Below are 16445 nucleotides of genomic sequence, written 5' to 3' on the forward strand. Positions count from 1 at the left end.
AATTTCCTCACAGAATTACTTCTAACAGTCTCTTCCATTACAATGCAGCCACAGGTTAGGGTACATGGAGAAAATGCTCAATGTTTGGAGTTGCATCTCACACCAAGGAAGATGGCTGTTGGAGGTTAATCTACCAAGTCACGCTGTGAGAGCTCCTCAGCTAAAACCACCTTCAGCTGCTTCATCAATGACTTTCATTCCATCATTAAGTCAGAATGGGAATGTCTACCATTCATTGCACAAAGTTCATTTCCATTTGCAAGCCCCCCCCCCTCCTTACTTCTATGCAATTAGGCCACATTGGGGAAGTGCTCATAAGTAGCAAGTAATTCCTGTGCCAAAATCTGCCAAGCAACATCATTACAAATGATATTCAAAAAAACCTGGTATTGGCATTACCATCTCACACTGTCAATGCACTGATGGTTGCCATTGACAAGGTCAAGTGGGTCCAAAAAATACTGCTTAAAAAATTAGGTCAGAAGCTGCATGGTGAGGAATGTGCCTTGTGACACCTCAAAATCTCCATATCATCTGTAATCCACATCATGGAATCACTCTCCTCAAAAAGGTGAAGACCATGCATTGGTAGAGCTGCTGTATCACACCTTCAGTGGCCTACATCCAATCTGAGCTTCCACCGCTGTATGTCTGGGGTTTGCATGTTTTCCCTGCAGCTGTGCGGTATTTTCCCTGGGTGCTCAAGTATCATCGTGCCTCCCAAATTTAATTGGCCAATGTAAAATTTATGTGAGAGATTGAATCCAGAAAGAAAAACCCAGAATGTGGGCAGAATAAAATGAAGAGAATGAAGATGAGTGCTGAATGGTCAGTAAAAATACACAGAAATGCTGGAAGAACTCAGCTGGCCTGGCCTGCAGCCTCAAGGAAGCGCTCAGATCTGAAACATCTGTGGATACTGCGAGACAGGCTGAGATCTTCCAGCATTCCTGTCGGTTTTTAATTACAATCACAGCATCTGCAGATTTTCATGTTTCACTCTTCTTAATGGTCAGACTTGGTGGGCAAAAGGGCCTGTTTTTGTAATGCACGTACAACCTAAGCAGCCTACTTGACTAGATTCTCATCCACAACCCAATAATTAATTCTTCCATCATCGCTGTGCCAGTATTATGTGCCATCCACAAAATGCATGGCAATTACTTGTCCAGGCTATTCTGAAACACCTCCCAAACAGAAAAGGGCTTCAGACTCATGGGATCACCTCCCACCTCCTCCAACCACCCCGCCCCACCTGGATATTCCCTTCCACCTCACACATTGTCCCGTCTTGGAAGATCTGAAATGGTTCAAGAGGGTAGTTCAGCCCTATCCTCTCAAAAACAATTAGGCTTGGTAATAAAATGCTGGCCATTCCAGCAAGGGCAAGATATTCCAAATCCTGAACAAATTAAAATTAAATCAAACATTTCAGTACTTTCCGACTTGCAACCTACGCGATTTACGTCCATCCGCACATATGACCAAAAATTTGTTTTAAAAAAATAAATAATATAAAATTTATGCAGTTTATATTTTATTTGACAAACTTTATCAGGGATACAGGGCATGTAAGAGCCAAAAATTGCGTATTTACCTTGTTAGCCGGCATTCCTGGGTCCGTAGGCTGAGCGCAGCCATCTTGATTCCTGTGCACATGCATGAGGCTTCAGTTGGCACATGCACGAGAGTCAAGGGTGCGAATTCAAGATCATTAGGGCACTTAACTTTTGTGCATGCGCCAACCAAAATCCAATACGCAAACCCACCGCGCATGTGCCAACCGAAGACTCGCGGATGCACACAGGGATTAAGGTGGCCTCGCCCAGCTACGAACCCAAAATCACTGACTAACAAGGTAAGTACATAATTCCGACATATGTCCATTCCAAGATACAATTGATTCTTTGGTCCAAATTACAGTCGTAAGTCAGGGAGTACCTGTAGTCTGCTTATCCATCAATCCAAAGACATTTATTGTGTATCAACCAAAAAATTCAAACTATAATTTAGCTTTCATTGTGGGAAATGTGATATGTGGAATGGTATACAAATATTTGAATAATATACTTTATAGTCACCTAAAATAATGGATAAAATATAAATGTACATTTATGTCCTGATTAAATCCTGTCTTTATATGTACTATCAGCTAAAAAGAAACACAACAGAGGACCATTTCAGCAAGGATTGAGCAGTAGCAAATGTTATGGCCAGGGAGGCTTCTATTGGTCCCGGGAGGTTTGTGTATGCAGTTGAGGCAGCTCAGTATGGCAGCTATGATGGGCCACGACTCGGGCTCAGTGGCCAAAGACCGCGTCAGGCTGCAGGCTAGAGGTGACCAGCTTCCCAAAAAAGCCTTGATAGCTTCCTAATGCTCCAGGGATTTGGAGCCAGAGGCTGACAAGGCACAATCTGGGCCTGGGACCTCTTGTTGGGATTCATGGCAATGTGGCTATGCAGGTTGTGGGGATGTTGGATGCTGGTATATTAGATCCACAACCAATTGATGTCTCTGAAGGGTCTCACCATTGCTTCACTTCCTTGTTTTAGTAATGACATACCTGGTGACTCTACTGGCCTTGGCTGGACGTACAAAGTTTTTTTGTGTACCTCGTCCATGTAACAATAAATTGAAACTTGAATCTTAAGGGGCACTCTTCACCATCAGCATTTCCATGTAACTGGATAGAGGCATAACTGCACTGTAGACTGAGAGGGTTTCAAAACTTTGGAATTATTTACCCAGGGATCTATGGAGACGACATCATTCAGTATATTCAAGGTTGGATCAATCAGATTTTTGGATAAACTGGATATCAAGGATTGTGAGGGTCCGGCAAGGGGAATAAGCTGAGCCAGTATCCTACTGAATTGCAGAACATTTATTAGGGGGGGCTGAGTTAAACAAGAAATTCGGCAGATGCTGAGCTTGAGTGCAATACACAAACATGATGAAGAAACTCAGTAGGTTACACAGCAACCATTGGAATTCAAGGGGAACCAACCTCCCATTGACAGGTATACCTAACAAATATACTTGACAAAGGGCCCAGGCCTATGGATGCTGCATGACCTGCTGAGTTTCTCCAGCGTGTTTGTGTATCGCTTGGCTGAACTACTTCCTCCTGGTCATACCTACAAATTTTTTCTTGTGTTACACAATTCGGAACTTACGGAAACATCTGTTATCTTTAAAGAAATTCTGGAACTCTTCACAGTCTTCCTTTTGGTTCCCACTCCCGTTGCAGGTGCACCACGGTGCCACACTGATCCCAGTTGAGTCAACATAGTTTGGGGTGATGACAGTTCCTGTCAAGAGAAGACAAGATCACAGTTAATGATCATTTTAACTGAAAACAAACTGTTATATATATTCTCAGACAAACACTTTGGCTGTCATATCATAAGAAAAGAAACAATAATGTTCAAAAATAGCCAGAAATTGCTCACCCATTATGTCCTGTCACTCTTAAGAGTCAAGCAAGATAAAAGGAAAATTTATAGAAAATTGGAGAAGCTATTTTTCAAGAATTGTCATTTTATAATGGCTCTGTGATGAAAGTAGAACAAAATCTTACTGCTGTATGTGGACACGCATTTTATAAATTAAAACATGGAGGGATGCTATTTGGCCTAAAAAATTCAATTTATGTTTTTTAGAATTTTACAATTTAGACATACAGCATGGGAACAGGCCCTGCTGTCCCATGAGCCTATGCAACTCAAGTACCCCAAATAACGTGCAGCACTGTCTGTTTTGAGGGGTGGGAATCCAATGATCATACTTTCAAATGGAAGACTATGTGCAAAGGATTATGCTCTCTATTCAGACTCTTACCTATGAGTCCTGAATAGGCAAGTAAGCAGGCTGCATAGTTCTGCCTTAAGCAGCCACTTGCAGAACGAGGTTCTGGCTGACAGTTTGTGATGAAATCTGCGAGCCTTGATCTGTGAGGAGGAAAGATACCAGACATTACATTATCACATTTGCACCAATATAGCAAAAATATTTTATAATACTATTCATTGCTATATGTGGCATATATTCCTTACATTGTTATTCAAAAATCACCAATACATCAGTAGTTCCTATGCAGGTTATCAGAATATCTATCACACTCCAGAAATTCACATAAACATATATGTATATAAATAGAAAGGTGGCTCTTTTTAAATTAGGGCTCAATTTTGAAGTATTAGCAATCAGAAAACACTTCTTATCAAAATCTCCTGTTGACCTTCAATCCCGTGGGTTTAATTGTCAAAGGAAATTTCTGTGCCTCAATTTTGATTTATCTCTTCAAAAAATTATTCTTAAAACCAACCACTCTGAGCAAACATTTTGGCACGTGGCTTCATGATTTGATAGATGGTTTGTTGTCAATAGTGTTTAATGATGTCTCCATGAATCACCTCGAGAGATCGTACAATACCTGTAGTTGCTACATGAGCTACGGCAATTGTAAAGGAATATGCAAGCAGTGCCTTTAAAGGAACAGGACAGGTAAAACTCAAAGAGGGGGTTAATTTACTCTCTCAGAAGGAAAATAGACAAGATGGAGTGTTAAAATCTTGCAACCCATTTGGCAAAACTGAAGCTGCTGACCGCAATTGCATTCAACTCACCTGAGCAGAAACTCAAAGCTGATGGGATTTTAATTTTTACAAAGAAGCATGTCAGATTCTAGTAATGTCATTATGAAACATTACCAATGCAAGCAGATAGGCTGAATGTAATTCTTGTGAGACCAGAAAGAAATTTTGGACTGAAAAAGAAGCCATAGAATAAGTGCTACTCAAAATGGTGCAAGTCTCAGAAGATCAGGATGCCTCCATGGGGCATTTGGGCTCCAACCCTAATCAGTCAGACATGTTGTTACCTCTGCAGTTGTGCATCATTTTCAACTAACTTTCAGCCTGGTGCATCATTAAGTTAAAATTAAATGGATCTTATTGTGTCCAACATCGTTTTCCAAAGAGAAAGTATTCTGGTAGATGATATCCACATGCAAACAGCACAACATTCCTCCCATTATTGAAATGCAAAAAACTGCAGTCAATCTGTAACATTAACTCTACTTCTCCATAGATGCTTCTTGACCTGTAGTATATTTTCAGCATTTTCTGTTTTTACAAGAGCCCTGCCAACTGGAGAGAGCCTTTAAGGAATGCTGCAAGAGAATACCTAATGTTTAATCAATGAGATTTCACACTGCAGTTATTTTATTGGCATTATTTGTTAATCCTGAGAATGCTCTTTGGAATATCTGCTTGATGTAAAACTTCAAATTCTGGCTGAAATGTCAGATTGCGTGTGATATTAAACTTGGATTAAGCGGATAATAAAATTAATATCATAAATATATGCTAATCTTGTAGACCTTTTTATTCCTGTATAAATCAGTTGAAATCTATCTTGTGAAGTAGCAAGATACCAAAGAAAAAGTTGGAAACATTTATTTCACACATTCATATGAATTGTAGAGTCTCTATGATATTTTTTAAAAAATGCAAAGATGTGGTTATGAAGATAGAAAAATACTTAAATTCGGAAAAAGGTTCATTTTTAGCAAAGAAGGGGATATAAGGCTAAATTCAGGCAAATAGGACTAATTTAGGTAGACAACTTAATCAGCATGGACAAGATGGGCCAAGGATCTTGGATCCAAGCTGTAAAACTCAATGACTCAATATATTATTTCATTTTTCTATTGCATTTAAAGTCCTTTTAATACACAATATGCAAAATATCCTCTGTAAATGCAACCTGAGTTTGATGGATGAGATTGTGATCATTTGAATGCATCAATGATTGAATAGATGGTTTATTGTCATACACTTAAGTATAATGCAGTGAAAATATTGTTTGCTCCAGCTTCCCTTGTACATACAGCATACCAACAATAACTTAAATATAACTAACACACAAGTGAAAACAAAAGATGATAAATATAAAAGGAAGAGAAAAAAATACATTTCCCAACTTCCATCTCCCATGAAAGGCTGCCTTCTATTTCATACATGGTATTTCTATTTTATGTCTGAGCACTGAGTAAGTTTCTCCCAGAATTTCACATGAACTATTCTATTTAACTTGCTGTTTTCACCTGGTAGGTTCAATAATTTCACATATAGCTTTATTTTGGAACAACTTACAAGAAAAGGAAAGAAGATCATAGCAGGTGACCAAAAGATTAGTCAAGATACAGTTCAAGGAAGCCCTTCAGTGCATAAAGGTGGAGAAGTGAAGAAAACATGGGAGGGACTTCCCGATCTCATGAGGTTGTGGACATGGTCACCAAGAATAAGATAAAGGAAATGGGAGGTGAAATTGTGGGTGTTGAAATTGGAAAGAAATGGTGAAGGATAAAGCCATGGAGGAAGCAGAACAGTTTTATGATGCCCCATTTTAATGGATGGAGCGAAAATAGGAGTTGAACCTAAACTCACACTGTTCTTGCCAAAAGGCTAAGACGTTGTCAGAGAAGGTGAACGCCACACAGAAGGCAAAGGGTAAAAGAAGCAAAGCACTGGATTTGGTGAGATAAATACAGTATATTGTTAAGTAATAGAATGTTGATGAGGATTATGCCATTACTACTTATTCAAATACTTATTTGCTTAGTCTTTATCACTATAGTCTACACCAATTTAGAAACCGGCTCAAATATCAAGGCTTTTAGTAGTATTGAAAAAAGAAGGAATGGCATGACATAACATGAGCAATCTTTCCAATGTTTACACAATGAATATTAGCTTTAAATTTGTGTTGCATCACATCCATTAAATTGCCACAGCCTGGCAGGTAGTGCGTCCTGTCATCCCACTTCAAAGTTGTTGCATTGAATAAGGCTTCTACATGAATCTTTATGGATTACACTCATGATGAGAAAATTTAAAAAAAATCATTTGTATATGCAAGGGTTAGCACCCATTTCTTTTAACCAAATTTGACTCCTTATGTAGTTCAATATTGAATTCTGTGACACTCCTGGAGTTTTTCACTGTATTATAAACGCAAATCAGAAAATGTATTATTTTAACTACTGTCAATACATTATTATCAACCACATCACAGAAGTGATTGAATTGCAAATGTTTTTTTAAGCTTTTGCATTATTGATCATAGTTTGAGTTTAGTAGTTTGATGTGTTGGAAAATGTCAACAGCAATATAATCCCTAGTAATAGAGTCAGAAAGTAACGTTGTTGTCAGTTCTACTGGACACAACAAGTTAAACCAACTGCTATGTGTATCATTCACATTTTTAGCAACATTTACAGCATTTTTGAGTGGAGCATTTTGCTGGCATCATTTCTCATCAATTACTTGTCAAACATTACATACTGCTTAGCCTATCGGCCATTTATCATTATGGACCGCAAAGACCAATTAGGTAAAACAAAGATAGCGGAAATATATTGGTGTTCTGTATGATACCTAAATAGCTCACCTTCAATCAATCACTCCATGAACAATAAAAATGAATTATTGATTTTAAATTAACCAGAAGTACAAAGAATTAAAATTATGGTCTCCTTATTCTGAAAGATTTGCTGGTCCATTAAGAAGGTTCAGTCTCGAAAATTAATTACAATAATTAAGCCTTTATGATTGATGTTGAACTGAAGAAAGGCTACATTGCTTGCAAAATGTCAATTCAATCACTGTGTTTAATATCTAGAGGTCAATTAATTCATTGTACAATAAAGAACAACAACAGCACAGAACTACATTTTTAATTAATGTGCTTTTTTTCCCCGTTTGTCCCCATGGGTGTCACTTGACTCCACGTAAATCAAATTGCATCAGGAGGAATGGACTCTTTGGGTAGTTTGTTATTTCATTAATGTGCTCCAAAATCAGCTGACAATGATGACATTTCATTGGTTGATAGCGAGCTGAATATATTTTTTCTTCTCCATGCAATGTACATTGTAAGATTTTTAAATATATGGCGAAATAACAGAATAACAAAGCCTACACTTACGAAGTAGAGTCATTATAGACGTTAATTATTTGCAGTTTCTCACTGTTTTTCTACCTTTGGCTTAATTTCCTTAAGGTAATTTTTCCTTCTATTCTTTCAGTCTTCCTCTATGACTCCATATATAACCATATAAAATGTAATAGGACAATACCTCATGTGGCCAATAATTCTATACCTTTGCCTTTCTCCCGCTCACTCCCCAAAACCATTCCCCTATCAAGGGACATGGGGATCAATTTCAACCCTGCCTGCTCAGTTGGTGGGCCATTAAAATCAATCAATTTGACATAATTAATGCTGAATTTTATTTAACAATTACTCCCTGAGTCCTTCATAAATGCTGACTTAGCTTTTGTCATTTTATTACACCATCTTGTCATATTCTTAAACATGCAGTCTGGAAACAGAAAGATAGATCTGGCTGTATGTCTGCATTTTTCAGCGGATATCTTGGCACCTTATTAAAATAACAAACTACTCAGTGTATCTGTCATATCTTTGCTAGATGCCATCAGAAACAATCACATTATTTAGGGTGAAATAAATGGGTATTGCTGGAAATACTCAGTATGTTGGGCAATATCTAGGTGGTGTGGAGTCTGAGAGACAGAGACTGACTCACTGGAAGCATCATTTTAAAAGGGCTCTCAACTTCAAGCACTGTATTCAGGTCATTGGGATCAATGCCCTGCTGCATTTCCAAGAGATGCTAATGTTGGCTTGTCATCGATTAAGATTTAATGGATTCACACGAGTGTGAGAAAACCAGCAGCTTTAGCACCTACAGATCAGAGAATTTTCAGTTCTGTCCAATATGAGACAGGGAGTGAATGGGGCAGCTCAGGTATCAGTCATGCAATAGAATGTGCCAGAAAGGCGGAGTTCTCAGGCAGATCGCCACAGATTTATACAGCCTTCCATAACATGTTCTGCTGCCTCCTGGGACCAGATGGCCAAACTTTTAAGAGGCTGTCAAGCTTATCACCATCCTTAAATACTTTTTTCCTTCACCTCTTTCCTGGGATTTTCTGATCTGCAGTGCATAATTACATCAATAATTCTCTCATTGCCATGAAACATAGTTCTAAACTGTCTAAATTGTCGAGCCTCCTAAGAATTTTGTTTATTTTGAAAAGATGACCTCTCATTTTCTAAATTATAGATAGGATAGACCCAGTATAATTAACTTCTCCTCATGGAATAATCCTTCCCTCTCTGGAACTGATTTGGTGAATGAACATTGCATTGCCTGTTATTGCATGTTTATTCTTCCTTAGTTAGGGAGTACTTGTCTGTTTACATGGTTTGCAGCCTGGTGTCTTCAGGGGCTATACATCCACCACTATCGGTAAGGAGTTTGTACATTCTCCTGTGTCTGTGTGAGTTCCTCCGGGTGCTCCAGTTGTAGGTTAATTGGTGTATTTGGAGAGTATGGGTTCATGAGCAAAAAGGCCCTGTAATTGTGCTGCTTGTCTAAATTTAAAGTTTAAATAATTAGAATTAGACATATTTACTCTTGTACTCAAATCCTCTGGTAATAAATCCTCTTATGCCATTTGGTTTCATTGCTTATCGTACCTATTTGTACATTCTGTTTCTCTGAACATCAACAATTTTCAATCTCACCATTTAGAAGACATACCAATTTTTTATACCAATGTAGATACATTGACATATTTCCAGATTATATTTCATTTGTCCGACTGTAAACCTCCGAAGTGTACCTGCAGCTTCCTCAGAGCTAAAACTTGCCATCAGTAAATATGGATACATTTAACTCTGTGCCCACCTCTGCAACGCCATGAGAGGGTGGAATAGCAGAGTAGTCTCGGAAGCAGCTATCACTTTTTATTGATAATTAATTTTGATATTCCGCTGGAAGTGGTGGATGCTGGGAAAAAAGCAGCAATAATAAAGCCAGATAAACCTACAGGATAGGACTAAGGTGTCAAGGAGCTGAAATCTATCAAAAGCATCTGAACCAGAGGTAGCCAGAGCAACTGTGAAAAGGATTGTTATAAAGATGAAGGAAGACAGGAGGGATTCTATTCTGTTGAATGTGTGCTCATACCCTACCACTCCACAATTTTACTGAGAGAGACATACAGCATGGGTAAGGACACAGGACCAGCTTGTCCATGCCAAACAATGTGCCCTTCTGCTCTCATCCCACTTGCTTGCATTAGGCCCAGACCCCTTCCATCCATGTTGTTATCCAAATACTTCTTAAATGAAGCTAATGCCCCTCTCTATCATTAAGATTGGCAATTCATGGCATATGCCCATCACACTCTGAGTGAAGAACTGTCCATTCACATCCCTTCTAAATTCCCTCCCTCCACCTTATAGTTATGCTGTCTCACCTTAGATTCTCCTACTCTAGGAAACAGAATGCCAGTATTCATTTTATCTATACCCTTCATGATTTTATAGATGTTAGTAATATCCCCTCTCAACCCTCTAATGAAAAGGGATCCAGTATATTCAGTCTCAGCATAACTCAACTTCCCAAATCCTGGCAACGACTTTGTAAACCTCTTCTGCACCCTCTCCAACTCTATAATATCATTTCTGTAGTTAGGTGATCAAAACTTCACACAATATTCTAAGAATCTCCTTAATAATGAACCAATGAAGGAAAATGTCCTAGAAGCTCTCTTCACTTCTCCGTCTTCCTGTGCTGCCATCTTTAAAGAGCTATGTACCTGTAACCTCTGCCCCATAAGACATTTTAAAGTGCTGTTCTGGTTTGATTTTTCCAAATGCAGCTCTTTGCACTTCTCCAAGTTGAACTGCTTTTTTTCATTTCTTAGCCCAGTTCTCCATCTGATTCAAATTTCATTGCAAACCCAGATAACCTTCTGTCCATCACAGCACATATTTTCGTGTCATCAACAAACTTAGACAAAGAGTGTGTGTGTGTGTGTGTGTGTGTGTGTGTGTGTGTGCAATTCTGCTTGGCTCTGGACATGTATCACTTAACTGCATTTTTCGGGTTACTGAGAAATGGCTTTAAGCATCAATAGAAGATTGTATCAGGCGTCGCCGATCTCCGACACCTCTTCACCGCCGTCATGGAACCTGCCCGGGAGCCTGAGGTCTCCGCTCCGATCCCAGAGACCATCTCCCCACTGCCATTGCTGAACCTGCCTGGGAAACCAAGGTCCCGCTCCGATCCCTAACCCCTCCCCACTGCCATCGTGGAGCCTGTCTGGGAGCACAAGCTCCCTGATCCGATACCAAGCACCTCCCCAAAGACTTCACCGAACCTGCTCAGAAGCCAGAGGTCCCTGCTCCTGCTGCCGCCACTCATCCCCCTAGTCCCACCCCTCCCCACCTAGTCTGACACTGACTTTCATCCCCTCCCCAAGGTCTGGCACCGCCGAAAAATCAGTGCCCCCCCCCCCACGATTAGATTTGTTTGGATGCTGATTCTGGGAACAATGGAGGGTAAAGAAGAAGAAATAGAAAGAGAGAGGGGAGGGAGTTAACCGACATGAGGACAATCTCCGCATGTGCTGCCTGGCCTGCTAACTTCCTCCAGTCATTCACTGATGTTAGCAAACTGGAGCTAACAGCACGTGAGCATGTTGGGTGAACATTTTTTTTTAACTCGTGACGTCATGTTGCTGCGGAAATTTTTTCGGATAACAGAATTTCGGTTAAGTGGTTCTTTTGTATCATCGGAAATGCGTGTGTGCGCATAGATAGCGATGATATACAGTATATATACAGGGTATATATAGATATATCTACACATGCGTGCACGCACACACTCGCTATATATCACATACATTATATTACAAAAAACAAGGATCCTGAGTCACTCCACTGGTCACAGCTATTCAGTCTCAAAATCGGACCTCTACAACCACTCTCTAACTCAAATCACAATTAAAAAAAAAAATCCCTATAGCTACTTGGTCTCCTATCCTGGGTGACTCAGCTACCACCCTACCACATGGGACCTTATCAAATGCTTTACTAAAATCCACACAGTAACATTCACTTCCTGTCTATCCTCTGTTGGTTCTTCAAAAAATTCCATCAAATTCATGAGATATGATTTCCCAAGCACAAATCCATACTGGCTCTCCTTAATTTTCTGTTCGCCACCCAAATATTGATAGATTCAACTCTCCCTTGCAATCTTTTTGATCTTAAGATCTTTTTGGATTCTTCCTTGCGCTGTCTGCCAAAACTATCTCAAATCCCCCTTTTGCCATCTTCTACATTCCTTTTATTCTTCAAGGTAGTCCCTTGAACCTGTCCGCCTGTGTCTGATATATGCATTGTTTTTTCTTTCTGATTTGTGCCTCTATATCTCCTATTAATTGGGGGTTCCCTTATGTTGCCATTCCTGCCCTTTCCCCTCCTGGGAACATGTTCATCCTGGATCTTCCTTATCACATTCTTGACTGCCTCTAAGGTATCAGTCCTGCTTTTACCGTCCAACAGTTGCATTCAGTCAATTATTCCCAACTCCGGTCTAATCACATCAACATTTGCTTTGCCTCAATTTAGGATTCTAACTTCAGGACCAGTGTTTTCCTTTTCTGTAATTACCTTAGTACATTACACCACAGAATGGGCCCTTCAGCCCACAATGTTGGGGACACCCACATAAACCTACTCCACAACAATCCAACCCTTCCTTGCTGTCCTTGCTATCCTTAACCTGTTCAATCCCTCTTTCTCTACCTTGAATCACAACTGCCCCCCCCCCCCCCCCCCGCCTGTCTGTGGAGTCCCATGTCATGAGCGGCCCAGCTCCACTGTTCATTGGTCAGACTGAAGTGTATGATGTTAAAAACATTGTAAGATGTAACTAAGATCAGAAATTCAGACAGGCACAAACACCTGGCAACACATTGGTATTTATTCATGGCTCTTAGCCACCTTACTGCAGATCTTACTCTTTGTTTTACAGGGAATTAAAAAAAGATATGTTGTTTATTATCGGTGAATTTCTAACAGTATTGCAAATGTTAATTATGTCAGCTGTGCATGGATAAAAAAAACACTTGCAACTATCTAAACCAATTTCCCAATGGCCAAACCATCCATTTGAAATGGGTCCAATTGAATGAAAGCTCATAACAGATTAATGTGCTATTACATGTGAAAAACAGACAACTATGATTGCTAGCCTTCCATTTGGTACAATTCAAAATGAGAAATAGCACTTTGTGTCTTATTAAAGCATATGCAGTTAATTACTTAATTAAAATCTGAGATAGAGCTGATGCATAATTTTGGCATCAGTTTAGCCCACATTGAATTCCTTTTATACTAATTAAATCATGGAATCTTTATCTTTTAGTTTTATTCACAGTGCAGCAATATAATTTTTATCAAAAAGCACTTGTAGAATTATAATTGCCTGTCTTAATAATATATTTCAATTAAGATGTTGTTTGATATCCCATATTGACCGGGTTGTTGCTTGTTTGCCACACTCACTTGACAGACGGCTAATTTGACTACATTAGTTAGGTTACGTTAACAAACGGACTTAGATCTCAAACCATCTACTTTCAGATTAACAACATCTACTCCATTTTGGTCCCGAGCAAGGGAATTCTTTCCAGCAGGAGGCCGATTTTGTGAAATATCCACTACAAATAATACATGGGGCAAATGATGGTAATTGCATTTTCGATTGTTGCTTAGTGGTTTTAATTCATTCAGTGAGATATTAAAGCATAGGATTTGTTCTAACTTACATAAGGCTTCACTTTGCCATTACTATTTGTTTAAAGGATGCCATTAGTGCTCAGTGGTTAGTTAAGGATTACTTAAGGTGGTAAGTGAATGGGAAAAAAAGGTTGAGAACCACTGATTTAAAGGGAGCATTACAATTTTCAATGAAACCAGGTGGCAGGAGTAAAACTTAAAAATGCAGTCACATCAAGAAGATGCTGACAGGAGATCAAATTCTACATTCATTTCAGCATTCCCGTAAATGATTTATTTGATACTAATGTTGAAATAAAAATTCTATGAAGGAAGCATATTCTCATCAAGATGGCAACATTTTGCGAGTTGCTTCTGGCAGGTCCTCTACTTACAAGCAATACAATCATTCTACCCTTTTATATATTGACTCTAAAACCACCAGAATTATTGTAAGGCTGCACCCTGCCCTTATTGTAGTACTGTATGAGTTGGGTTCCCTGGATAGCACTCAGAACAGAGCTTCTCATTGTATCTCAGTGCACATGACCATCAATAATTCAACAACTGAATGATTTATACAAAACCAATTTTTATACAATTATAATGTAAAACAATAATAATGTCAAGGGTGATACATTACATTCAGGTTCATAAAATTCTATTATCCATTTTTAAAGAAATATACTGTTTTTGCTCTCTTTTTTCACCACATTTAATTAATGTGCATGCTTACTTGGAGGTTTAATGGCATCTGACATGGTTCAATGTCAAAGTTTAAAATTTAGATTTTTTTAAAAATCAATGAATACTTACTCTTTCATTTCTCCAGATTATATTTCCTGCTGGCAGCAAGTGCAGCGCTGATTCTTTTTCAAAAGTAATAAAACAATTTTGCTGTTGGCATTTAACATTGGAGGTAACGATGTGCCAGATAGCTCTGCAGAGCTATGTACCATATCCTCATTTATTTTCTCAAAAGTCCAGAGATTTAAAAGCCTCCTTTCCATTTTTTCATACTCAGTCATAGCCCTGAGCTATATGTTCAAATGGCCCTGGGATAAATGGAAATGTTGATTTAAGTTGAACTACCCTTCGTTTCCTATGCCTTCTCTGCTCTGAGCCTCTAGCTCAGTTACAAATAAATAACGGTGAAAAACTGATAAGATACCTTGCCATCACAAAGTGTCAAAGGCAGACAAGAAACTTGACAAACTGATAGAAGATAGAATTATGTGTGTGGAAAGCCTATTGTTCATTTTGAGTCTGGGAAAGTAACCAATTGTGGAGAAAAAAACTTAGGTACCCAAATACCAAAATCCCTGAAAACTAGCACTCCTGTACAAAACAGTCATCAAATTAACTAAGGAAACTCTGGCTTCAGCTCATCTTATAATGATAATGAATTAATTGTCATACACACAGGTACAATGTGCATCTTCACCAAAATTATTATTGCTGTAGTTAAACAGATATTTTGTAAAAGAAAACTTCAATAGTATACATTAAATTTCCATACAGAAAGAGGTAATAAATATAAAAGATAGACATTAATATCACAAAGACAGGAGAACAAGGAAAAAGTGGTCACAAGAGTGCAGACATTTTTTTGTGGTGTTAAAGTTGTTTATGATTAGGGTAGTTAGGGGAGTTTAAGCCATTGGAGAAATACTATTCTTTAATCTGGAGGTCCTGAACGGCAGACATTTATTTCAATCTTTTTTAAAAATTAGACATACAGTTGTCAAAATTAGTAGAAGGCCCTTCCATCTGATGAGCCCATGTCACCCAAATACTCCAATTAATCTACAACCCCTAAACGTTATGAAAGGTGGGAGGAAACCAAATCTCCTGGAGGAAACCCATGCTGATTGTGGGGGGGGGCGAATGTACAAACTCTTTACACTCAGCGTCAAGTTCGAACCCGCTGGTGCTGTAATCGTGTTGCGCTAACCGCTATGTTAACTGTGCTGCCTGAAGGTAACGGGGAAAAGAAGAAGGAATGTTGAAGAAGTGACAGTTTAATTCAATAAAATCTTTGCCCTTTTGGAATACAGGCAATTTTGGGCACTGAATCCGAGAAAAGATAGCGGGTTCTCGAAATGTTCACAGCAAAGATTCACCAAAATTTATTAAAGTTTAGTTCTGAAGACAGCTGCTGAGGCACTTGAAATAATTAAGGGATTCAGTAGAACATACATATTCGACTTCATCTGGTGTGGTTATAAAAATTGGAATTTGGAGAGTGGGGAATTGTAAAAAAAAAACAATTTTTTAAAAAAACCACAAAACCAAGTACAAATATGAAATACACTCACACTAAAGGCATGATATACTTGGTCTAATGAACCTTGCAAGACTGAGCCTAAAACATTGGCCTACAACTTGCTGCGCAAGTCATCTGCCTGGTCCCCTACCTGACCCACATCATCTTGAGCAGGTAGCAACTACATACAAACACTGGCTCTAAATTGATCGGTGAGATCTGGTGCAAAACATCTCAGACTAAATCTCATCGCAAGTGCTCAAAAATTATTACAATGTATTACACAATTAACAATTATGATTTTCTTTTTTAAAAAAAACAATATTTAAAGCACTTAATAGACTTTAAATTAATTAAAGACATTAATATTGTCGGAATTAAAGCAATAATTTTAAATGATCTGAATCTTGCTTCTCTCCTTTGCAATTGTTCCATCTCTTTGGGTTCAATGCAGATACTACACCTGCTTCATATTTTGCGTCACCTGCCTCATGCATTTTGAGCAAAAAA

At 38.6% G+C, this 16445-nt stretch overlaps 1 protein-coding gene across 1 annotated transcript in view; it reads right to left on the reverse strand.

Moving 5' to 3' along the window:
• LOC138744215 (GDNF family receptor alpha-1-like) overlaps positions 1-16445 on the reverse strand; it is a 195431-nt gene that overhangs the window by 16999 nt on the left and 161987 nt on the right. The window contains exons 5-6 of the mRNA XM_069900023.1: positions 3842-3951; positions 3178-3312 (exon numbers count right to left, since the gene is read on the reverse strand). Of these exons, the coding sequence (XP_069756124.1) occupies positions 3178-3312; positions 3842-3951 (245 nt within the window). The remainder of the gene's footprint in view (positions 1-3177; positions 3313-3841; positions 3952-16445) is intronic.

The sequence above is a fragment of the Narcine bancroftii genome, chromosome 10 (assembly GCF_036971445.1).
Source record: "Narcine bancroftii isolate sNarBan1 chromosome 10, sNarBan1.hap1, whole genome shotgun sequence".
In the NCBI taxonomy this organism is placed as follows: domain Eukaryota; kingdom Metazoa; phylum Chordata; class Chondrichthyes; order Torpediniformes; family Narcinidae; genus Narcine; species Narcine bancroftii.